Source organism: Halyomorpha halys, unplaced genomic scaffold (genome assembly GCF_000696795.3).
Source record: "Halyomorpha halys isolate HHAL.00 unplaced genomic scaffold, Hhal_1.1 Scaffold251.1, whole genome shotgun sequence".
NCBI lineage: Eukaryota > Metazoa > Arthropoda > Insecta > Hemiptera > Pentatomidae > Halyomorpha > Halyomorpha halys.
This window is the reverse complement of record NW_027106674.1, coordinates 1,404,074-1,430,958: the sequence shown is the minus strand read 5'-3', so window position 1 is coordinate 1,430,958 and position 26,885 is coordinate 1,404,074. Positions and strand designations below refer to the sequence as shown.

At 30.1% G+C, this 26,885-nt stretch overlaps 1 protein-coding gene across 4 annotated transcripts in view; it reads left to right on the top strand.

Annotated features, from left to right (window-relative positions):
• The window catches only part of Dyrk2 (Dual-specificity tyrosine phosphorylation-regulated kinase 2), a 279,497-nt gene that overhangs the window by 122,696 nt on the left and 129,916 nt on the right, over positions 1–26,885 (top strand). For 2 of the 4 annotated variants that reach the window (XM_014419784.2, XM_014419783.2), the window contains exon 2: positions 21,722–21,893. The exons of the other annotated variants lie outside the window; for them this stretch is intronic. In XM_014419784.2, coding sequence (XP_014275270.1) covers positions 21,729–21,893 — 165 coding nt within the window. In that variant the 5' untranslated portion in view covers positions 21,722–21,728. The remainder of the gene's footprint in view (positions 1–21,721; positions 21,894–26,885) is intronic. 4 annotated transcript variants of the gene reach the window in all.

Sequence of the window (26,885 nt, the reverse complement as noted above, 5' to 3'; positions counted from 1 at the left end):
TAATTTCATCATTAAAAGTTTCAGGAATATTATCACCCAATTCCTAGTTTCGCGTTATGAACTATGAGCGTATGACTCAAGGTTGGTAATGAAACTATAACAAATAAATTAATTAGTTAAAAAAATTTATGTATTGATGGTCTTGAACAGAGGAAAAAAATAATAGGTATATATTTAATTTTATTTCATTTTCATATGTTCTAAAAGCTGAAATTTGCTCTAAATTTTAATATATAAATTAAGGTACAAATATCATATGTATATTACTAATACAACTTATTTACTGATTTTCTAGAATATAAAAAAATATAGGTAAGTATTTTTTTTTTTAATGTCAATTTGGTTAGCTTTGACTTCTGAAAACGACGTATAACAGTCTAACATCTTCCGATTTTATAGGTTTCATTTATTTACTAATACCCAGATGGAGTTGTTTATGTCGGTTATTACTTCAAGGTAATACCTCTTAGCTCGCTGCAACCCTATGACGCAATGCAACCCAAGATGTGGTATTGACCTAACCCGCAGTGTGGGCCGATAACTGGCTCCACGTGTTGTATAATTGCTAACCCGATAAATGAAGCGTTAAATCGATTAGCTCCCATGATCGATTTGTCTCGTTAGCACAAACAAAGAAGACGCGGCCGTCGATGCTGTGTAGCTGAAGATGCTGCGTGTTATTGAATGCGAGGGTGCGGACAGCACGGGACGTTTTACGCTCCAATTCGCGCCGCTCCTCTCTCTAGACTTACTCTCACTTCACACATAGCCTTCATTTCTCTGGCCCTCTACGAAAGTGTACGTTTCTCTAGTCTTTGCCCGTTTAGCCGCGGTTCCAGCAAAAGTGTGGGACATTCCTGCACTGATTCAACAAAGATTTCTTTGCGAGGGATCAAGAAACGATACTCCGAGGTGTGAGATCCACTATCTGCACGATTTGTGTATTTAAGTTTCTGTAACAATAATTTCACGTAGCTCGAAAATTTAAATCTACTGTAGACTGACAGGAATAACTAACAGACCGTGATGTTTGATGTTGCCATTATAACCATAGATGTTTTAATCATATTTATTGTTTTATTTTGATATTTTTAAATTTCGATGTATTTTTAGAATTTAAAGTACGAGACATGAACTAGAAATGCGTGCTGAGAAAATTTATTATAAATCTTTGTTGGTCTAATAAGGATTACCCTAAAATAATAAAATATTTGTAAATATAAGTGAAACAAAAGATAATTGAGGACTCTGCAGCTAGAGGTTGTTTCATTTTTGCCGCGTTGTGGAATATCTAGTTTATAAATGCCAAAAACGGCAAAATTCTCTAAATTTTTAGTTTTTGACCATTTCGACAAATATTATTCTAATTTTTTTTTTAAACTAAATCAAATTTTCTACAATTTGATACCAAAATTATCTCTGTAAACCAAATAGTCTTTGAAATGAATACTGTTTTTTAAATATTAAAAGTGGGGCAACCTCCTATTGCTTCAAACCCCTCCATGGTTAACTGTTTTTTCTTTTTTTATCATACCACTGTGAAACAAGATTATAGATTATATTATTTAGAGCTTATGCCCTAACGCATTGCATGTTTACCTAAATACATATTATAATTTTATTACCTGAGTGAACACATTAGGTATAAATAGTCCTAATGCAAAAGCACTTTCATAATTTTTCTGAGCAGTAATATTAAAAACGAATACGATATGGAATATAAATTAGAAACGATTATTATAGGGAATTATTTGGCAAGATAACATATTAAATATTGATTTTCGTTTTTAAAATATCTATTTTCATTAGAGTATTATTTTTTATATAACTAACCTTAGGCGTTCTTACTCTGTTATAAATTCATATATTCAACTATTCATTATTATTATTCATTTTTCCAATTATGAAACACTCATAAATACAAATAAACTTAGTTAAGGTTTTTTTTTGTTCTAATTTTAAAATATGACCATTACACATAGGTGGTATATTTTTATGAAAATAAATCTTTGATTTCTCTTCAGAAACTTAAATGGATTTTTGTTGGTTTCTATTTTTGGATTTTTTAAAAGTTTTGTAAATGGGTTTTGTAAAATAAAAAACATATGATAACTATATGTAGTTGAGAAAATGATTATTTTTTTAAATACTCATATACATGCACATATTTTTAAAAATTTGTTTTGTTCTTGGAAAGGTGTCTCGATGGTATTATCATATAGAATTAAGAGAAATTATGATAGTAATGGTACTTAAAATATAGGTAAATACTCTGTATGAAACCAAATAAAATTCAAACCTTGAGTGGTTAGCATAAATAGACCCGAGGCTGTTTCTAATAGGATGCCATTCCAATAACAAATGAAATTTTGTATTGCGGCCATGCTCTTCAGCTATCCTATAACCTCAGGAATCCAACCAAACCAAAACCAGATTTATTTACACGTATTCTCGGTGTGGTCTTAGTGAATGTCAAAGAAAGTGACTATCGGATTGTTCTACAGTAAGTGTTTAATAAATATTCTTCAGGATTTCTATTACAAATTAAATGAATTTGAATATATTGGAAAACATCAACTGATTTATTTATAGTTTTTCTTTAGGGTTGTGTTGGTACGTTATAATTTAAAAACTCATTTAGAATGTTTTGATTTTCTTATAAAGCATTTATTTTAAAAAAATATTAACGGCCACTAAGGACCACGTCAATATCTATGGTTAGGCTTCTTTGGAAGTCTTGATTAAATGATTTTATAATTTTAAAATAATACTGTTAGAATGCTTTCTTTTTTTGTAATAATATTACTCAAAAGTAATAAAATCTCAAACAAACAAAACTAACTCTCAAGGACGGCACATGTCAGGACTGTAAGTGTACCATTCCACATATACATATAAGAAAAAATAAATAAATCATAATAATACAAAAAATAAATAAATCATAATAATACAAAAATAAAATAAATATTATTATTATTTATTTTATTTTTGTATTTTTGTACAAAAATAAAGAATAATAATACAACAATAAAATAAATAACATTAGTGATTAAACTAGTGAAATAAAATATGCTCAACACAGAGAAATCATATTTATAATTTTAATTATCAAAATTATCATAATATATGTAATTGATTATTATAATCAATTATATCAAAATAAGGGAACATAGATGTAATGAAAATTTAAGTTAAGTATGTAAAATAAATCATGGTTAAGAATGTATATAATTGTGAATTTATTTTTATTTTAACCAAGTCACGTTGAAGTTATTTATCATTTGTTTACAAGTGAAACACATTTAGTCAAGATTTTCTAGTTATGTGTTATTTCGTTTATCAAGTCTAAAATGTTAGAATGATTAAACTTCAAAGAATTTATTAATATCATAAAAACCTACTAATTAAACATAAAATTACTTTCATTAACAAAAAAAAAATTCATCATATAATTTAAAACTTAAATTTTTGACTTGGTGTATTACACTTAAAAACCGACATACTAATTGTATTTTGGAATGTTTGAAGAATTATTATATTGCGATAGAAAGCAGTTTGATTAATATGTTTACCACTTAGTTTCTGTATTTTGAATAGAAAAATAATCAATTCTGCAATCTCATGAATATTAACTACAATACTAATAGGATATTCTTTTATTTAAATATTGAAATTTGGATCCATAATGCTAGAAAGTAAAATTATAAAATAAAATTGGAAGTTTATAAATACGTTTCATGAACTATGGATACTTAAATGCATAAGTCATATTGGTTTACTTTTTTAAAACTGAGTAATTCGTAAAAATAATTCGTAGGGTGATATCGTTTAGTAAAAGTTTCACCGCTCTAATGCGTAGTTATCCTCCTAAAGATTTCACGCTCCACATTTGTCCATCTATCTTTTACTGAAGAATGGATAACTTTCTTTCTTTATATGTTCACACTTCCGTTTCATTGATTCTGATTTCTTTTCCTTTAAACTGTCTCCTCGGCAGTACGTCGGAATGGAAAATTATAGTTTATAAGGGAGTGATACAGGCGTGTAGAGAAACTACCACTCTAATGACGTGTTTACATTAGCAGATCTCGTGGCCATCTTCTTTTCCTGAGGATTGTCAGTAATGGAAGAGGAAGCAAGGCTAGAAACTAGTGGGTTTGGGTAGTTAGTTTATAATGGAAGGAATGATATCTGGTTTGGGCTTGATCGGTTACATACAAGGTCTTAAGGATTGGATAAGAGAGGAATTCGAAGGTTTAGTAGAGCTTCAAAGCTCAACTCCGTATGTCCAGATTGGCCTTGTAATTGTCATGTATGCCGTTAATATATAAAATATTTTTTCGGTCCATTTTCATGTTTTAAGTAGATAGAATTATCTGTGCATAGATATATTATGAAACGCATAGAGCCGTTGAAAATTTCACACCTTTACTTGACTACCATCACCTAGTAGGTGTAGGAAATTAAAATACATTTCAATCAATTATTTTTCAAAGGGTTGAAATGTCATGTTAATTATATTATTTTAAAGAAAAGTTCAACTCTGTTTCACTTCTTCAAATGCTAATTATAGTGGACGTTACGAGTTATACTCGCTCATCTTTAACCTGCAATAATATATAATACATATTTAATAATAAAATATAAAGCTGTGTTAACATTTTATTAATATATAACATATTATTAGTTTTTACTAACCACATAAATATAAAACCTATAATTAAAATAACCACAGTTAAAGAAAAAAAAACACCAAAATGTTTGTTTAAATAAAATAAATTTTATCCAATTTAAGTCTCAAAACAAATTTATTTCTTTATAAGCCCAACGTTTTGGCCAATTCGGCCGGCATATGATTTTTAACAAACAACATTATTATTAATAAAATAGAAAACCTTAAATGTAAATATTACAACCACATTCATTTTAAAAACTTTATGCGGGCTATTCTACCCAGATCGATAATTTTAGTCAAAATTACCCCGTGAGATAATAAACTTTTAGGGAATCATATTAATTTATTAATAAGCTATCTTTAGCTTGTGTCTAATTACCAATTTTTTACATTAACATTAAAATATTTAATAACAATAAATTTACGCTGTATCTTTTGTAACCTTCTTTACACTCAGGTTAGGCCTATAATTTATTTATTTTGGTTAAAATTCGTATTACATTTATTATTAAAATTCATATCAAAGTTAATTATAATTATTAACATAAATGTTTTCCTTTATTTTTTATAAATTAATTTTGCTTAAAATCTCTGGATAGTGTCGGTTCAGATTTACCAACCTTTGGTTAAAACTAGTTCAGATCTTTATTTCTAAGTTTTAAGTTAGTATTTTTTTTATCTGTTACTTAATTTTTTATTTCATCAAGCTTATTTTTTTTTAATGTGATCCTCATATCGCTGCTTTGCTTGAATAGTGGCACATCTTATAAAAAAAAGTTTAAATTTTATTTAGAATTATTCCTAAGATAGTAACTTAGACTGGGATTACTTTCTTTACTAAAGTCGTCCTACAGACGTTCCTAAACTTATTATAATTGTTAGATATTAACTCTAAGATACATTCAATAAATTATTTCAAACAAAAGAAAAGCAGTATAATCCATCTAACGTTTGATTTTAATAACGTTATTGTCTTTAAAAACTGATAAATATATACATCCGTTGTTGCATGGAATTAAAATGTTAGTTAAAACCAACTTATTTGCTACCAAAGTTTTTTAATTTATAAGTGTGAATGATATATTATTGCAGGTTGAAGATAGCTGGAAACATCCCCTGTAATAGAGAATTTTAAACCAGAAAAGGTGGCTGAAATTTTCCTTGAAGTAATAGAATAGGAAAAAATGTTTGTTTAAACGTCTAGGACAAAACAAAATGAAACATTGGGAAGCTTTATTATTCTTAAATATATATCTTACAACAAAACAGTTATCAGTCAAATGGCTTAATTTATCATTACCTTAAAATAGTGGCAGGAGTGGTAGTGCACTACTAATTCCAAGTATCTGGGTTCGAATATGGACGTGGCAGATAATTTTATTTTTCTCAGTAGTAAACCCTGTGGGTTTGGGAGACCTGTGGAGTCCACTCAGCCTCATAAAGGGGGTACAATTAATTGTGTATATATCTGGCCGTCGACCATGATTCTGACCAAATCACTTCCATGCATAACCGTTGATCTAGTTACAGCCCATCCTTACAAAGTACTGCACCCATGACCCACGGGTTGTAGTGATACATTTTAAATACTTTAAAATAGTAATACTGAATGTAAAATTGCTGGAAATTAAAAAAAAAAAAAAATATATTCGAACTTACTATAAAAAGGTTTGTAAAATTTGGTAAGAGCCTTGTTATGTATTCCTTTGGCAATATCCGACCGAGCACATTGTACACAAAGCAAGGGACAGGAAAGTGATGGAAGGGAATGTTGAAGAGGTACAATATCTGAAGGAAAGAGCCATTTGGTATGCCGGAAGGTGCTCCTAAGATTCCTATACATTCTCTCCCGAGCCCTGACGCACGACACCAGCCTGAGAATAGAATAGCTCCATAAGCCCACAAGTTCTATCAACATTGACCTAGAAAATGATAGAGATGATAGGATGAATCTGGGTCGTCACGATCTCTTCCTCAGCTTCTACTCTCCACTGACTTTTATAGAGCATATCTTTTTTAGCTTCGATAATTCTAAATGGGTATCTCGTTAATAGCTCTATAGGGATACGGTCTGTAATTGTTGATCCACTCGCTTGAACGATATGCATTACTTCACCGCCCTCATTAGTCGTGTTCCAATAAGATATTAAACTAAACCTCCAACCTCAGCTTATTCTTTTATATATTGTCTAAAACTGCAAGTTGGTCTGAAAGTTATTGTTAACTAATTTCTTTCAATGGATTTTAACCTAAAACTATTTGAAAAAGACAATGTTAAAATTTTACCATTCCCTCGGGATGCGTACAAATTGTATATGACAGGACATTATATGGTAAAATTTTCAAAACACCCTTCATATATTCCTTGTTTTATAGCTAATAACTCCTTAAGAATAACTAGTAGCTTAGCAAAGCAAATAAAATAGATTTAAAAAATTAAATTGCGCAAATTTTTGTATATAATAAGTAGGCGTAGGGAGGTATATATAAGGTTTGATTTTAAAGAAAACCTATTTATAACTGACTTGGGTGTCGAGTGCCAAATGTAGTAGTTACGTTTTTACCCAAAAAACCCATTTATAATTATTTTTTTAAATTTTCCTTTTTTATTCAGTTTTCATAAATAAAAAGTGTACCCATTTAAAGTTTTCAATTTTTTTTTTCTTTGCACTTACATAAAAATTAACTTTTTTTTTATGCTACTGTTTTTTTTTCCAACAGCATTCCAACAAAACGCATTAGTTCTTGTTATAAAATAATTATTTTTTTACCTGGTCTAATGTAAGCAACAGGAACTGTACATTTCAAGAGCGCAACTCATTTTTCATTTAATTATGATTATTTGCTTATATTTGGTCCTTTTACGTTCATTTTTTTCCTAAGAATACTAGTTTTAATAGATATTGGCTGAAATGTTATGAATATTATCATATGCCTGATGACTTTATTCTTCCATTCGAAAAAACTATTAGTTGTGGAAGACTGTCTCGGAAATTATCTCTAAACATAGAGAACTCTACTAGAGCTAAAATTGAAGCTCGTTAAATTCACTATTCGTATTTTTTTAATGATAAGTCGGCTACTTGTACTTCAGAAGTTATTGGCAATGAACCTAAAAATATACAACGGCCATTTTGAAAAATCTGCCTTATAGGGCCAGATACGCTTAGGGAGTGGGAAACATTTTATCATGGAGTTTTTCATGTTTTTTTATTTAAGAATTCACTGGCAGAAATGAATTTAAACACTTAAAAAAGTACAGCCAAATTTTCATTGAATTAATAATTGTTACGGTTCCTATTTTTATTATACTTGGCATGTCTATGTAAAATTAAATAGTCCTCAATACCAGGTTTTATTCTCATTGAAATAGTCTGACATGGCTTTTATGAAGAATATAAAAAAAAAAATCTTCATCTGATGTACCTACATTGTATCAACGCGCACTTGGCGCCTTCGACTATACACACACAGTGCACAATAGAATCAATACCTTATAATACCCCTGGTAGTAAAAGGATGCATAACATCAACCTAAACATTTTTGCATGTACCCTACTTTCCTTTTCCTTATTAATGAGGGGTGCGAAAAAAAAAAAAAAAAAAAAAAAAAAAAAAAAACTGATGTACCTACAATTCTATTTGTTACCAAACAAATAAACAGTTCTCATTGTTAGCAATAATTAACAATGAATAAATACAAAATATTAAAGAATTTTATGAATAACTAAAGCAGGAAAAACGAACATAGATTCATGCAATTCGAACGGTAAAACCCGGTGCGATCTTTCCCGATTGCATTACGGCTTTATCTTTTATAAAACTGTTGCATTCTTGGTAAGGAAAACATTTAAATTCGTTATTCCCAACATGAGGAACTCTGAAATGTGAATTTCATTTCAACAGAAAAGTAAGTACTCGTAATTTTCGCCTTCTCTGGGCTTGATTTTTTTTTTTCGAAAATAAAAAAAACAGTGGTAACTGATAAGTGATTAAGTAGTAATTGTAAGTTGTGTGTTTTTGCACTGCACCAGATTTTTCATATTTATTCTGAATTTTCACAAAGGAACATGATAACAATTTAAAATTCCATTATATTTTAAGAAGTAGACAAGCATTTTCAAGATTAAGGCTCCTATTTCGCGTGCTGAATCTCATAGTAAAAAAAGAAAGAAAACCTCAAAGACATTGATTGCCCAATTATGATGTTGGAAAGAAACTCTTTAGTAAATTAACAATGAAACCAGGCTTTTAATTTTTTTTTTGTTGAAGAAAAAGAAAGAAACCAAGAATCAATCTATATGAAGGGAACAATATAGTAATTATTTGGCCAGGTGTATGGTTGTCCTGTCGATGGCTATGAAGCAGATAACAAATAATGCTGGATTTCATATACTGTAGATGTGCAAAAAATATTTAATCTCACTAGTTTTTCGAATAAGATATCGTTTGCAGCCACTATGTATAATTGAAAGTCAAAATTGATGAGTCTGCCAAGTATAGGTAGGGGGTATAATAACTGGCGGCTATTTCAAAGCGATAAAAAAAACTAATTTTTCATTCGGAGCTCTATATCTTAAAAAGTAGGAACAACAATAGAAAATCTAGGAGAACATCATTTAAAGTAGAGTAAATTTGCTAAAATGTAAGCCCTAATAGAGCTATTTACGTTCAATAGATCTCGAGATATAGCTTTTTAAAATCAAAAATTCATAAAAATGTTCTACAGAACGTACTGAAAGATCAGTAGTTAGTGAATTTGTTTTGAAAAATCTATATATCAAAAACCATTTGATGTACAGATGTCTGTTAGCACTTAAATAAAAGCTAGCTTAATGGACTACGAAGTACTTTAATACGTTTATCGTCGTAGGAGTAGTAGTTTTCATTATATTTGCTAAAATAAATTGATTTATAGTTGTTCGGACAAATTTTCATTGGCCAAATTCATATGCGAATATAAAAAAACTGCTATCCCTACGAAGACAAGTGTCATAAACTACTTTATAGTAAGTTAAATTTCCTTTATTTTGAGTGTTGGAATATGTGCGTCTTATGGTTCAAAAGATATATGTTTTCAAAAATCAAACATTTTATACGAACAACTAGAAATTAACAGTTTGTGAATTTTTTTTGTCAAATATCATAAAAACTACTACTCCTACAAAGGTAAACGTTAAAACTATTTTATAGTAAATTTAACTAGCTTTAATTTGAGTGCTGACAAACATCTGTTCGTCCTACGGTTTCTGAAATAAAGTTTTTCAAAACTCAAACTTATTGTCGGAACAACTATAAATCAATTTATTTTTGGAAATATCATGAAAAGTACTATTCCTACGAAGGTAAAGGTCAAACTACTTTATAGTAGGTTAAACTAGCTTTAATTTTAGTGCTAATAGACATACGTCATCAGATATAGATACGTTCCTCAGATATAGATTTCTCAAAATAAATTAACTAACTACTAATCTTTCAGTAGGTTTTTAAGAAATGTTGCTTTTTAAAAAGCTATATCTCGAGAACTATTGGACGTAAATAGCTCTATCAGGGTTCATATTTTAGCAAATTTTCTCTCATTTAAATAATGTTCTTTTAGATTTTCTAGTGTTGGTGGTAGTTTTTAAGATATAGAGCTCCGAATGAAAAATTAATGTTTTTTAAGATTTTGAAACAACCGCCATTTTTTATTCCTCCTACCTATACTTGGCAGACTCATTAGTTTTGACTAGTAATTATACATAGTTTTTATTAAAGTAATCAAAAATTGGGGTGAAATAATTGCCTTTTTTTCTTCCCGGCTCTTGTACTAATAGAACGAAAGAGATAACAACCATCATTTAAAGAAACATAAAAATGAAAAGAAATAGTACACTAACAAATTTGGAATTATACAAAATATCGAGTTGAATAATACAATGTACTTGATTGATAACCATAGAATTAGACAGTAGCAATAAAACTATTTTGTATTATTCAACTCATTATGTTTTATTATTCCAAATTTGTTAGTATACTATTTCTTTTTAATTTTATGTTTCTCATTATATAGCCCTGATGAACACCTTAAACGCAGGTCGAAACTTCGGCATAAATTAATATTTTTTTGTTTATTTATGTTTTTTATTTTTTGCTGACCGCACCCTCGACTATCTTCTCCAATTAAATAATGTATTCTTAAATAAATGTTTGTAAAACGTTGCCTGATTGTATATACTTATTAAATAGGTACCGATTTACAAGCAATTAAAAATAATAGCCTATGGCTCACGAATTACGTTAGGTCAGTTGGAAAACACGCGAAAGGAAAAATAAGATTTTAATTGGTATTTCTCATGTGGATAAACTTTTACTTGTTCCTTGCCCATTGTTAAATTAAAAAAATAAAATTATTTATATGGTTTGTAGTTTGATAGATTTAATTCATTTCTGTAGATGACGGTGGATTAGTGTTGGTAATTGGAGTTTTGGAATGGTTAGTGGTTCAGAAACCTGGTTACTACTACCATGTGGCTAAGTGATGCGCTATCAACAAGGGCTATACCGTGGGAGCGATGTAATTGCAACTCCGGCGAGTAACGAACAGTATTACCGCATCTTATAGTCCTCATCCTGGCTGCCAATTACATCATTAGCTATAATATCCACCCAGCTCTACATCATTAGCTTGGCCTATAGTTTATTCAAACCCAACAAAAATATCGTCTTTATTTTTCTAAATAATTAAGACACCTTATTCATTGAACAATATTAGTACAAGAGCAGAGGGCATTAGAGCTCTAAGTGTTTATTCATTTTATCTGTATCGGACTAAATAATAAAAATTTATCGTAATCTGATTTTTAAAATTATTTTTCTACACAAAGAAGTTAATTTACATATTGAGAAAATTAGCAAATTTCACTAGAGGTTTTTTAATAAATATCATTCCAAACTTCTTTTGAAAAAAGATAAAAAATTGAATGTTTATTATTAAAAATGTTTTGTTACTATTTAATATTTATGATTTTTCATTTGATATATATGATTTTTATTCAGTATCGCGAATTACATTTTTATACCTAAAAGCGATACGTTGTTTAAAACAAACTTTCATGATGGACCCTCGGAACAGATCTCGACTTTCCCACTCTGGCTAGAATAGTTCGGTAACCTTTAGAGTAACACGTATTTCCCTCCCTAGGACTTTATACCTCTAATAAAAAAATAAATGAACATTAAATCTTGTACCAACGTCACCTTGTGGTCTCAATGTACTGGTTTACGGTAATGAGTAAGTAAAAAATGGAATTAATCATAGTGTTTTAGAAATAATGGAGAATATTTATCAGCGATACCGAAAAACAAAATCTATTGAGGGTTGAAAAAAAAAAGTTAAGTCCACACTGTAGTTCGAGAAAAACGGAATTGAAAAGTAGTAGTTTTGAAGTACTAAGAACCTTACACTGTAGCACAGTGTAGTTAACACTGTAGTTTCTAAAGTCCGAGCCACTTAATTAGCTTAAAATCTGCATTTACGAAAGCCCAATTTTTCAGTTCCATTTTTTCCAAAACTATGGTTTTGAATTTAAGAGAAATTGAGAATCTGAGTTGATTCGATTGACTGAGACGCTTTGGCTCCCACACAGCCGAACCATATGGAACCTAATCACCCTCATGATAGACATAATAGCAAACATTTACCTGTATTGTCTTATTTTGTGGTCTCAAGACAGGTGCTCCTTTTCTTTAGACCACCGGCTTAATGATGAACCATGTCACACGCAAACCCTTTCAATTTTAGGGGAATCATGAGACGCAATAGTCGAAGGGCTATTACTAAGGACAGAAGTATACTTTGGAAATAGATTAGATACTTGCTTAGTTAGCGTGTATGAAATTGAAGGTCGCTTGGTCCTGGTGTCCCATAGTACCGAAGGAGGGGGAATGTGGTGCGGTGTCACGGAAACCCAACTCCTCACCTCTATTAATCAACCTCCTATGTTTCTCTACAGAAGTGTTTGTCTCTTCTGCATATATGAGAATAGCTTGCTTCAACTTGCCAACTTAGTTCTGGACTCTACTCGAATTAGTTCTCGACATGGAAGTACGAACATAACTCTCGGTCGGGGAGTTAATTATAGCAGTAGTCTGATCAACTGGGTAGACTGTTAGGAACGTTGCTGCCACAACTTGTTGGGTTATAGAGGGCAAAACCTAAAATTTCGCAATAATTTTGACTGAAATTATTATTATTGTTATTCCTGAAATTTCGGGGATATATTGTGCCTGAAAATTTAAATTTTTCTTAACATTTTCAAAGAACAGTCCATTGTCTCTGAACACTGTTTATGAACAATTTTGATTATAATAACCTCTTTGAGTAATGCTTTACCACGATTTTCTTGTTCTCGTGAAATATCGAAAAGTTATACAATAATGCAGTTTGGTCCAGGATGGAAACGTAGACAAAGTTTAACAATGACGTGAATAATTAGGTCAAATTAAGTAAAATAAAGAAATTAAATTGAATTTATTTTTTTTAAATATGATAATCAATCGTTACAATCCAAAATCCTACGTAAAATCCTTGATGCTCCTTATTATGTCACAAATAAACTCATTCATAAGACCTTAACATCCCATTCGTTGCAGATTTGACCCAAAACAGATATGCGTCTTTTTATTCCAAACTCCTTAACCATCCTAACCCATTAATTCTTAATCTTTCATCCTTAACAATCCCTGATAATCCTCCGAGGCGTCTGAAAAGAAGATGGTCACGGGACCTTCTAGTTTAAATTAATGTTTAAAGTACCACCAATGGGTGGTTCCTTCCCAAGATTTTCAAGTGTATATGAAACATACTACATATTTACCTATTATATTATTTTGTACAGTTGTAAATTACAATAAATAAATAATTTAAAAAAATATGATAATAAAACCTATTTGAATGGATATAAAAATCTACTGCAGTGGCAATCTTTTATTATATATATAATAAACCGACTTTAAAAAAAACCTAATGAAAAGTTTTCATTAGTGAAAAAAAAAGATTTTAAACTAGGATTTAGCGTGCCCAATTACTGAGATTTTCTCTTATTGGATGATATATAAATATATTATATTTTATTGGGTATCAGTCGTTATTTATATTATTCGAGTATTTTTATTATTTTAAATTATTGTACGTTATAATTTTTAGAAATATTTTCCAGATGATTAATACTATTGTACATAATATGTATATATATATATTCTCTTATAACAGAGTGTGTATACAGATGTCTGTGTGTGTGTGATAGATAGAAATGAATGAAAACTGATAAGAACTATGAATATCTTGCTGAAGATAGCGGTTGTAAAACTGTGATAAGACCGCTCATTCTGGGTTGTATCCTAAATTCCAAGCATTATTATGTTTATTTGGGCTCTTATCTTCAATACAAAGAACTTGAACTAAAAACCAACAATAGGCAAATAAAAATTTACTGTTTGTTTATGATCATTGGAATTAACTTACTATTTTGTCTAAAATTGATAAATCATTTATAAATTTAAGTTTTTTTAAAATCTCCTATTCTGAAATGCGTGTTAATTTCGTTATTAATTATGTTTTCTACATTATTCTTGGAACAGTTTAAAGAGTATATAGTTATTTTTTATTATTAGAATTATTTAACCATTCTAAGATATGCTTATTTTAAAAAATCCAATAAATTAAGGTTTATATGAGTTAAAATAAAAAAAATTAGTAATTCTCTATACTATTTTTAAATAACGCATTTTTTTTTAAATTGAAAAAAAAATTTGCAATAGTTTCCTTTTGTATCTCACTGATACGTATTAATATTTCCGTGTATTCCCGACAATCTTGAAGTCCTTTACAAAGCCGTTTCCAGGATAGCATTGAGGTCATTAAGGTACTGTTGCTGGTACCATCATGTATTATTTAATACCTCTGTATCAATAGAAAGCTTGTTTATTGGTTTATTGTATACTAAGGAAGGGGGAAATTTTTTCTCCTTTCCAATTTTCCTGTATTTAAAAAAAAATATATGAAATATTTCGATATTTCAAAGTAATCCTCCATCCTCACGGTTCTGCAAATTAAAAAAAAAATTATAAAATCTATTTTACAATTATTATTTAAATTTGTTTACAAATTACCTTTAATAACAAAAATATCCTAGCTCCACTGTAGGTCCCAGCGTCTAAAATCCATAAATTTTACTCCGTCAATTTTTAAAACACTTTTAAATTATTACAGTAAACCGCTAGGTCTGTCTATAAATACACTCACTTCTATATTCCTACTGCATTGTTTCCATTAACTGTTCTCTGAGCAATTTTCTCAACTTACTTATATGATAATCACTGTTTCCCATATTATATTTACTCTGTTCGTGACACTTCTTCCACGCAAAAGTTCAAATTATAATATAAATATTTAGTGAGTTTTTCTTCCTTTCCACTTTTCCTTTGTTTTAAAGATATAAATTACATGGATTTTTTACATAGGTAGCTACGAGAAAGAACTAGGATATTTTTGTTAAATGTAATTTATACAAATTTTTAACTAATATTTAAGTAATAATAGTACAGGGGGTTTTATTACTCTTTTCTTGTTGCATCGTTTTTTAAATTTGTTGAACAACTCCGAAACGTTGGTGTATTTTATATATTTTTTAAAATGAAGGAAAGTCGGAAAGGTAAAATAAAAATCACTAAATTTTTACATAGTGCATTATTTTTAACGTGTCCTTTATCAATAACATAAGAAATCTTTGTTTAAAGTAAAATGATAATAGTATTGTTGGGAGGGGTCAAATAAAAGTGTAGCCCATTCTTCAGTTTTTCATATGGCACAAAAAACTACTGATGAGTGAATCGTTTTACAAAATACAGGTACAAATTTGTAAATGGAATAAAAACAAAGTTTAAATTAATTCACTAATAAGGAACATTTTCTATTAGTAATTAAATCTCTTTTTTTCGACAAAATTAAATTATTTACTCAACTTTTATATGGGCTTAAAAAAAAAAATGGCTCTGTAATATTTGGGGGAAGGTAGAATATTCTGTGATATCCTTCATGCAATATTGATGGGGAAGGAGAAATTGTCTTGCCCCTCAGTGCATGGTGGAGGCGGAAAAATATCTAATTCTATATTCATTAAAATATGAATATACAAATACATTATTCAGTAAAATCATAGGTTAATTGCCCATAAAATGATGTGAATTAAGAAATAAATATATAAATAGGAAAAAATTCGGTATGATGGTTTTATTGACGGTCATTCGTTTATAGAAATTAGTATATGATTCTAAATTCATTAAAATACAAATATCCTAATGCACTATTCAGTAGAAACATTGATACATTGCCAATAAAATTTAAATGATTCGTAATGTAATCATTTAGCAGTGTAAATTGAAATATGAATAAATAATTACGAGATATAGATACTGCTCTCTAGAACAATTACTCAATTTATTAAAAGGCTCTAATTGGTGAACCAACTATGTACGATGGGCTACACTGGAAAGAGCTCAGTTGGTTAATATGAGTGGGATAAATGCCATATCACAGTTTGATTTTATAGTTTTGATTCTTTAAATATAATACCGTATTGTTTTAAATTATTTATTTGTTAAAACGTATAACTTTTTTTTCTTTTATTTTGTTATTCATTTGTTTTAGTTAAAATAGAACACAGGCTACGATATACGGACATTTTTCCAGTGTCTAGGTGTTGTAATTACTCAAATAGATCCATTGTGTTTTATGAACAAACACAATATAATTATTGTCACACAATAATTACAAAATAATTATTTGTTTTATTAAAACAAACAAAAAAAAAAAAATAACAGAATACGAAAAATTTCGGTATGTTGGTTATATTGAAGGTCGTACAGCTGAAGTATACTGACGATTTTCACAATCTATAAGGATTTTCGAAAGTTATCAGGCCTAGAAAATGTTAATTCTGAGCATAACTGAGGTGGTTCTTAAGTAAGGAGGTTGTGGATTGCTCTCAACAAAGAAAACAAGGTTGGAAGGAATGATGTAAGTTGTACCGCACCATGCACCTCTTAACACCACCACCAAGGCCTTATGTTAAAGATTTTTTTAACGACAGTTTATTTTTCAGTTACACAACTAGTGTAGAAAGGAAAACTGACAAACATATTTAACGACATAGACGAATTCACTTCTTAAATTTTACCTTCCTATTAATAAATAAAATTAATAAGGATAAATGACCGAGAGAATATATCGAATGAGTCAGAGAGCAAGGTCGTATTTTCACAACCAGTTTAAAGTTCAACATTACATCAGCGACCAGCCGGGCCGGTGGGAAGAGCGGGGGTGTCTTACCTCTCTCGGGTCGTTGCACAATAATTAGTACTAGTAGTGCTGTTAGTCTATTTAATTATAATTGCTAATTAAACAACCATTTAGTTTAAAAATAAACCACGGCCTTTACTTAGCCAGCTCATAATTTATTCCCGAGAGCTAGGTACTAAATCAAGTACCATACGGTTACAAGATCCTACCCTTACGAAATTATTTACGTATCTTTGTGGAGAATTATCGTGTGAAAAAGAGTTACTCACAGTACATATATGTTTGAATTTATAAAAAATAAATAAAAATTTAAGATAATTATAATTTATAAAAATCTATTTAAAAAATGGAGGTCTTCTAAAGATAATTTTTGGATCCGCCATTGTAGTCCCTTTCTGTTTCACAGAAAGAAATCTTTCTCTCAACTTGTTCTGGTCTCATTGCTACGATCACAAACATGAATAGCTTGTTTGAGTCATCACCAATAAAAATCCCCCTTCCACTTCCTAAAATGTTTATCATGGCAAGTAAATAACACTCTTAAACTCGGAAGAGACATAGCCCCCGTCATTATAGACAATACAGCGCTGTGGTAATTAAGTAGAGAGAGATTATTGGTAGCGATAGAGGTCCCTCAAAGTGGGAGAGGACAGAGCCCAACCCCGGAGGGTCGGTAGATAGGAGCAGCCCAATGCGCGGTCGATCCGCCAAGCACGCGATCTCATCGACTCTTCTGTCTTGTGGTGTCACCTCAACAACCGCTAGCTCATTTCCGAGCTCTGTTACATCTTCACCTTCCTTTCTGTCCGTATTAAATATTATTACACTTTCTTAAAAATACATTATCAGTTAAAAAAAAAAAACTGAACCTTGTGTCTAGAAAAAAAAAATGTCCATATTCAACATAACCCATTTTGTTTTTTTACCATTCCACAGAATTTTCTGAATCAACTAAATCTTCGCTAAGAAGGGTTCATATTGGTTTTATAGTAAACATTTATTGAATCCGATAACGGAATTTTTGATTCGATACCATATTTTTTGATTCGATACCATATTTTTTGTATCATTATGAATTTATCATGATTCAGATTCAGATCATATTAGTATCGAAAATATCAAAATGTTTTTACTTATAAAGGATCTGTCTGAGTTGGGTAAATATTCCAAGTACCCTGACAATATGTGTAGATGAATATCACTGTGGGAGACCTTGCTAGCTCTGCCTGGGGCTCTGAAATGTATTAAAAAATCTGGTGTTCATATAATCACAAAATTTTGTGTATATTGGTGGGCTCGTGTTGATATCGCTATTTTTGCACTTTTCGAAAAAAAAAATCTAAAGGTGAAAATTAATAATAAAACAGCTAGGTTAACCACGCACACATCTTGTGAGACTAGTTTTTTTAGTCTGAAGGGACCTTAAAACATTTATTCCATATTTCTATGATTCATGTATTCTAAATTAAAAATTTTAATTTTTGTTTTCCTTATTACTTATTTTTACTTTCACTTACATATATATATGGAATGTATAATAAAGGAAATTAAATTAATCCTGCAAAATTTCGATTTCATAACGGAAATACTTGTTTTGAGGTTCACTGATCCGTAACTTAGTCTCGCAAAGTGGTCCATGTGTGTGTGAACAGGCTAGGACAAAAACAAAAGGTCGCACGAAACTGAAAATACATATTTAAGGCGGATATATGCCTGGGATGTGTAGCAACTTTTTCGGTAAAATTGGCTGACCGGAAGTGCCACTTGATAGAATCGATTTTCTCGAAAACGATTTCGATTAAACTCGTGATGTTAATGTAGAATTGAATCGTCTTTAATATCAGTATATCAGTTAGATCTTATCCTAATTGAAATAATCTAAAAGGATATAAATGACGAATTTGTGAAAGACTATCCTTAAAGTAGCTTTAATTTTTTTAATTTGAAGAACAGTTTTTATTGTTAGCAATAATAATAAATATAAAATATAAAAGAGATTTAAGAATAAATAAAAAAGGAGAAATAGAATTATATGATTCTAACGGAAAAAACGATCTTTCCCGATTTCATGACGGTTTCGTTGTATTTTGTTAAACTGTTGTATTCATGACAGGAACAAAATTTATATTTGTTATTCCAACCTCGAGAAATCCTAAAATGCGATTTTTTTTAACTACAGAAAAATTAAAATTTCTGGCATCTCTGGTCTTGATTTGTTTTTCTCGTGCATTACTTAAATATCGATAACTTCAACACTAGCCCACCAAATAGCACAAAATTAGGGGACGTATGTAGAGTGATACGTGAAAGTAGTGTGATACCCGCACTATACTAGATTTTTCTCTATTAGTCCTGTAGGATACTACTGAAAATCTTGACACTGACTAGTGCCTATTATTAGCTAACGGACACCACTCGACGCAAGGACAGCCCTAGCTATGATGACAGTAGGCTTCTTCTGAAAGAGCTAATGAGATCTGCTTTCTCGTCCACTTCCAGCTCTGTATACCAAATAAGCTAAAACTCATGTCTTGTTCTTCCTTATGTTATATTTGTTATCATTGCTTCTAAGTGAGCCTCCGGTTTAAAGATCTTTTAAAAAATGTCAACACAATTTTTTATTTGAAATCATAATATCTTCGTAATGCTACCTTTTTTTTTAACCATTTGAAAATGGTTCTTTCCTCAAAACAGGAAGTAAAGTAAACATTTCAAACCCATCAATATCGAATATAATTGGTTTTCCCCAATTTCTAAGTACATTTCAAGAATCTGATTTGATTTTCGAAAACGAGCCGGCCAAGATAAAAACTAATTGTCATATTTACTATATCTATTTGTTTTTTTAGCTAACCCCCAGATAAATGGAGTTAGCAACTACAATGAATCACTTACATACACGTGTATTGTAGTTAACAAGAACAATTAATTGAAAATCATTATATAAATTAATAATACACAATGCAGTTGCTTTTTGTCGAACAGACAAAAGTTTCATTGATTTAAGTTTAGTGTTTAGGTTACATACAAGGGATCAAAGCTAGGGGGAAGTCAGGCCACGTTCGTTGTGACATTTCATCACGGAAATGGTGAATGAAACCAACATTTTAAGAAAAATTTATATAATTATAGCTGTGCTTCATTAATTAATACAATTATTTGGTTGAAAAAAAAAATATTAAATTAATAATTATCTTGACTTCTATGGGGCAGCTGCCCCCTCCTTGCCCTTGGTTGGGTACGCCTATGTTTTTTATATACAAGTAACAATTTAAGATTCCATTCTGTAGGCACTGCTACGATTTTGTACAAATAATTTGGGCTAATATTATTCAGTTTTGGCACATATCGGGTTCTGTTATCTTTGTACGCGGGACTGTTTTATTTGATGTAAAAAGTAGACAAATAATTGTTACTGTCGCGTTGCAGGTTTAAGCTTTAAGCTTTAATTTATATACAGTATAAAACCAACTACGTTTCGACATTGTTTTGCTTTTACCTCTTGCTTAGATTTTTTGCCCTCCATTTAAACTTTTACCTCTACACTAATTTCTTTATGAAAGCTAATGAAGATCTACAATCATACGAAGTTAACTTTTTGTGCGAAATGTATATTAATTAAAGATAAAATCCTATTCATTTTATTGTTTATAAAACATTCCGTCATAAAATGTGAAAGGGTTGGGTTATTTGTTTCAACATAATATTAACATAATTTTAATGTGGCCTCATAACCACTGCCCACGTTCTCAAGTATCTAGAGCCAACTGTCAAGTAGTTCTATCCGAGGCAGATAGTTCTTATATTTCCCCCTCATATCCTTCAAATGTACATTTTTATAAAATCTCATTACTGAATTGTGATTTTAATACAATGAAATTTATAAATATAAAATTTATTTGGCATTTCAATATAGATTTGGGCTAAGTTTATTTCAATTATTATTTTGAAATTCACTATTTAAAATAATAAGTGTTTTATTTACCTAATATTTATTTTTTTTACAAAAAATATTTTAAATACAAGATATCTTTAGCTTACAAAAGAATTTATTAATATTATAAAAATTTGTTGGTAAAAAGAAAAAATGCTATTTCCATATTAAATTTTTTAATAATAATATCTAATAACTTCAATTTTCTACATAGTGTATTTCACTTGTAAAACTAACGATATTAGAAGTTGTTTTTTTTTAATAGTACAACGTACCTCCTATTGTGGAGTAGTAAATAACACTATTTATATTATAAAACATTTATATTAATAAACCATGATATTTTTAAAACCACAAGTTACTGTCTAAGAATTTATTTTTTGCTATTGCATAGATGTGGACCTCATTGTCTCCACACTAGTAGGTGGGTTGTCTAAAATATAAACGGAAAACCATAGACACGCGATTTTCTGTCTCTGGACGGGTCTGTAGACCCTTAGTTGCCTCCTTGAAGACAATAAATCGCTAGGCGACATCGCGCAACATGCCTACCAGTGTGGAGACAGTTTACGGTCTCAGAAGATGGTTCATGTTAAACAATCTGTTAGGGCAATACTTAATGCATGTAAAATAAAAATGTATTTACTAATCGCATTCCTTACTAACAGTCAACCATTGAACATTAACATTATTGGTTGAAGCACGACTAACCCCAGGTGATGGTGATGATGTCTGATGATGACTATACTAAAGATGATAATGTTTCCCAAAGACAGAAGATGTGGGTGGAGGAGGACCGGCAGCTGAGGCACAGCTCCTCGTTCAGCTGCCTACGGCAACGGCCCCCCTGGAGGCGGTCCCCGAGGCCCCAGTCCTTCTACCTCCTCGACGACTTCCTTGCGCCCCCCTCGCCGCCGCCCCCGCTACCCCCTCCTCCTCAACCGGTAACTACTTTATTTTTTATTTATTTATTTTATTTTATTGTTATTTTCTTTATTTGCTTTTAGTATTATTTGTTTTTAGTTTGTATTATTTCTATTGGAATTGTTTTATTTAGTATTTTTCTTATTTTTTTATCATATATTCCCTTCCCATCTATCTCTTTCTGGTTATTTGTTAATCCTTTTTAATAATATATTATTGACTTTAATGAGGTGTATGTAGTTCACCGTAGATAACTGATTGGAGAAGATGGTCGGGGGTGCGGTCAGCAAAGAAACAACAAATATGTATTTATGTCGACGTTTCGACCTGATTTTTAGGTCAACAAAAACAAAAAGACAAATTTTTATGTTGGTCTTATTCTTTTTTTTACTCTCACATTGACTATTTTATCTCTACGATTTTTTGACCTTTAGATTTCAAGAGAAAAGACAAGAAACTGCTCGTAGATTCCGACTATTGCAACATTTACTAGACAAACGGTCTAAATTGCCAATCCATTACAAAAGACTGATCTACATGACTAATATAAGGCCTATCTGGACATACGGAGCTTAGCTTTGGGGCTCCACTAAACCATCAAATTCCTTCAGAATCCAATCCTTACAGTCCAAAATCCTTCGTAAAATCCTTAATGCTCCTTACTTTGTCACAAATCAGTCATCCATCAGGACCTCAATATTCCATATGTTGCCGATTTGGCCAGAACCAGATACCGTTCCTTCCATAATAAACATACATCAGGTTGCTATCTCACACAGCATACTTATCAATCCGTAATCGGACATATATAAATTACACATACATGGTATAATAAGATATAAAGATATATAATAAACAATTTTTTTCCCTTACAGTTTCCATTTACAATCAATTTCGGTCTTTACACCTAATACAAATGTTTCAATTCATTCCTTTTTTTCTTTCTCATTTCTGCTCCTCCAATTTCACCATTTCACAATTTTTTAATTCACCCGATCAACAAATTTGCTCTCCGGAATTCACCCTCCTAGATCCTCTTCAGTGACCCGCTAAACAAATTCAATATTAGACGGTAATGTGAGATCAGACCATCATTCATAGTCACAGCAGTAGATCAGTTTACCAAAAACGAACAAATAGATACATTTTACGAAAATAAAACTAACACATAGATTAAAGGAAAATATAATAAAAAGCCAGTTACAGAAAACACTTGATTGGATAAATAAGTTTTAAAAAAACAATAATACTAATAAAATAAAATAATTTAATCAATAAATACGTTAAAACACACAAATAGAGATGTCAAAATATTAAAATATAAGTTTCTGGTTATTCTATTCTTTTTTTTTTCTCGCCCTTCAATCTCCGAGCATGCAAATTTTAAATATAAATGTATACATTTGTTCCGACTTCAGGAATGTCACAATCGATTCAAGAAAAGTTTAAATGGTCTTAAAGCACGGAATAATTCTAGCAACATTCTTCCAACTTCACGTCATGAATATAAAATATTAATAAGCTATAGCTGTCAAGATGTGAATAAGGAGAAAAAAAAAACCGTTTATTCCAGTTCACGGTTTTCGGTCGTGCAAGCTAAAATGTTTCTTTGCCTAACTACCTGCATACTCATAATTATTCATTTTATTCTGTTTTAACCAGAATGTATCTACAAATAAATTGTGTCCTCATTTTGAAGACCATCTCCTGATTTTCCAAAAAATTTATTTGAATTTTATATAACGCTTATAATTAAAAACATAACCAGCATTCAATTTCCATTTCAAATCCATTCTGTTGAATATCAATTTCAAAATAAGAGATATTTAATTTTCTTACTTTTTTATCAAATGAAATGAGACATTGGTGATATGTATCAGTATCCCACCTCGAAGGTATCATTTCTGTTGTTAATTCTATGCGGAAATCAATATGAAAAGAGATTCTGTCACAAATGTCCCTAGTTCTTCCATCTTTCGGTAGTTGGTTTCTGACGAAAAATAATTCGGCTATCTCTCATATTGATAATATTAATTACGTTGAAGAAAAAATTAAACTGAGGAATACTAATGCCAATTTTTTTTTTTAGCCCCATGGGGACCATAGAGTTGATATCAGGGGATGATAAATGGGAAAATGCGTTGTGCGGGACCTCTTTTACTGCATATACAAATGTTAAAAAATATTGAATAGAACTATAAATGAAACTCATGTTCAGCGAGAGAGGGCTGTATACATACATTTCTATAATTTATCGCATTTCGCTTCAATTTTAACAAAACTGTAACATGTATTGGGAATTTCAGTACATAAATACATTGAACCATTTGGTTTGTAACTGCTTTATTAGGAACGGGTACAAGTAACTACAGGAGTCCCGAGAGACTTCAACCACAGTGACATGAGTCCCAAGTGACAAGGCCTCACCAACTACTATGGTCGATACGTTGCAGTTTTACTCAGCCATTAATTTGCAAAATTTAATTTTTTTTATAATCATAAATAATTATTAAGAAAATTATACATTCCTTTGATATTTAATTTTACTAATTTAAAATAAGTTTATAAAATACTTTTTATATGAATCCATTATTAAGATAGGCAAGCGAGCTACCCCAAGACGTTACAAAGCTTTGTTGATAGAGAGAGCAGATTCTAAAATTTTTCAACAGCATGAACAGAATTTCCCAACTATAATTGCACGCAGAATTCAATTCTTTATAGTTTATTATTGTATAATGTTTTTGTTATGAGGTGTAAGGTTCATATGCGATAAGCCAAAAAATTCAAAATGTCCAGGTTTTTTAGCTGCCAAAATTACTTCTGAATTCGAATTTTTTGGTAACATATTCGTACCCATGTATATAAGAAAAAAAATAGAATCTACTTCCTCACATTTTATATCTGACTGACTTATATTAAAATATATACAAATTACCTCTTATATATTAGATATATTAATTAATTATTTGAATAAATACTACATTGTTTTCATACAGACTTATTTTAATTCCAAATATTTGAATATAGACTCTCAATCTTAAGATATACATATCAAAACTTCAATTATTCATATAATAATTTTTATTTAAATTATTAATGTTAGATTTAAGCCTACGTATAAATCAAAATCTGCTAACAACAATGGTGACAACTATTTAGATTAGAATAGTTTAAGTTGAAAAGAATGAGAAAAGAAAGGACTGAACAGAAGCTCTTTCGTGACTCCTACCTATTAATTTGGCTTAAAAAGAATACTTTTCTTCCTCCTTTCATCTCTTTTAAGCCACTTTTCTGCTGTAAAATGTATGAAAAGATCTTGTCTACAAGACGTAGGTTTTTCTTTTCGTTAATTGTTCTTATTTTTATAATTTAAGAATTGTGTTAGATTTATATATGTTCAATTCAAATTGTGTTTTTTCTAAGCAGTAATTATCATACATTTCAAAAGCTAATGAAACAAACATTTACCTTCAAAACTACTAAGATGATTGATTTATACTTCATTTTAATCCTTTACCTTATTGTTTCCTAATTTTGCTATTTTTTTTTATATATAATTTATTTATTAATGTTTACAACTGTATTAAAAATATATATATATAACAAGTAAATGTGATGTAAATTATACTATGGCATGATGCAAACCTGTCGAGAATCTACCCATTGATATTAGTAGATTTAATTAATTTATGCGGGCTATATTTATTTGCAATGTGTATATATTATTTTATCATTTTTATTGTCTATTTTAGTTTACACCAATTTATTTCATTTTGTTTATTATTATTGTTCATTTATTATCATTTGTTCTTTTCTATTTTTATTTAATATGTATATATGGTACGATTGAATACTTACATCATTAATACTTATGCCCTCAAGATTTGAAAAAAAACTAATAACATACATTCCTAATTAATGTATTGTGATGAAAATACTATTTTAAACCATTCCATTTACTAACATATACAAGAACTAAAATCTAAAAAAATGATCACAAAATTTTAAAGATGATTTCGATCTCTTTTTTAAAGTATTTATCGCATTGAATTTTCTTTGTTTAAGGAATCTATTTAGTTTGTTAATAAAACTTCACACAAGCTTTGAATTTACTTTAATATTTAAAATTTTTTTTATTCCCTGGACATCTTTACTCTTCCGAACACCCTGGACGCGATGCTCAATCCCTGACCGTCCGGCCGAAAAGTAACTCTACTTACTCGTATAAGGTTGTCGAATTCCAAATAATGTAAATAATCATTTTATAGCGGCAAATTTGTAAAGGAAACTTTTTGGTACATCTTATATAAATCCTTGCCGATGTTCTTCGCAATTTATTGGTTTCATAATTAATTTAATATGAAATTTCCTTGGCCCTATGACGCTTTAGAAGACTGATGGTTCAACTCAATAAGGTTACTCTAGACACTAATTGTTATCGACTCAGCTTGTCTAATCGAGTTCTCTTCAGAGTATAAGTTTAAATCAGTTTATCTTTCCTCCCACTAGCGTCTTCTTCCTAGCACTTAAAAGAAGAAATTCGGAACTATCCCGAAAACATTCCTGCTCACGTCCAGTGTTGCTCCAGTCCATTTCCCTCAGAATTAGCCACGGACGCGCGACCTCGTGCTAGGAGAAGAGAATGAGAGTGTGACGGATATCTTTAAGAATATGTTTAGAGAAACGTAACAGTTTCACTTATTAAATTGCAAAACATTTCTCTAAAACTAACCATTAATCAGGAGACATATGCTCCAGTGATTCAGCAGAAACTAATGTTACTCGCTTGTTCTCCCAGAATTAGTGTCTCCCTTTAGCGATACAGTTCTAAAGACAATTTGTATGAGAAGGATAAAACTTGTGTTGTAAGTGTGATTTGAAATATAAAGAATAAAAAAGGTAAGTTAGAGGAACAGCACGACGAATTGTAAATTTTTTGAAATATAGTCTGCATCCCGACACTAAAAAACTTATTATTATATAGGGAGATGGTCAGGGTTGCGGTCAAA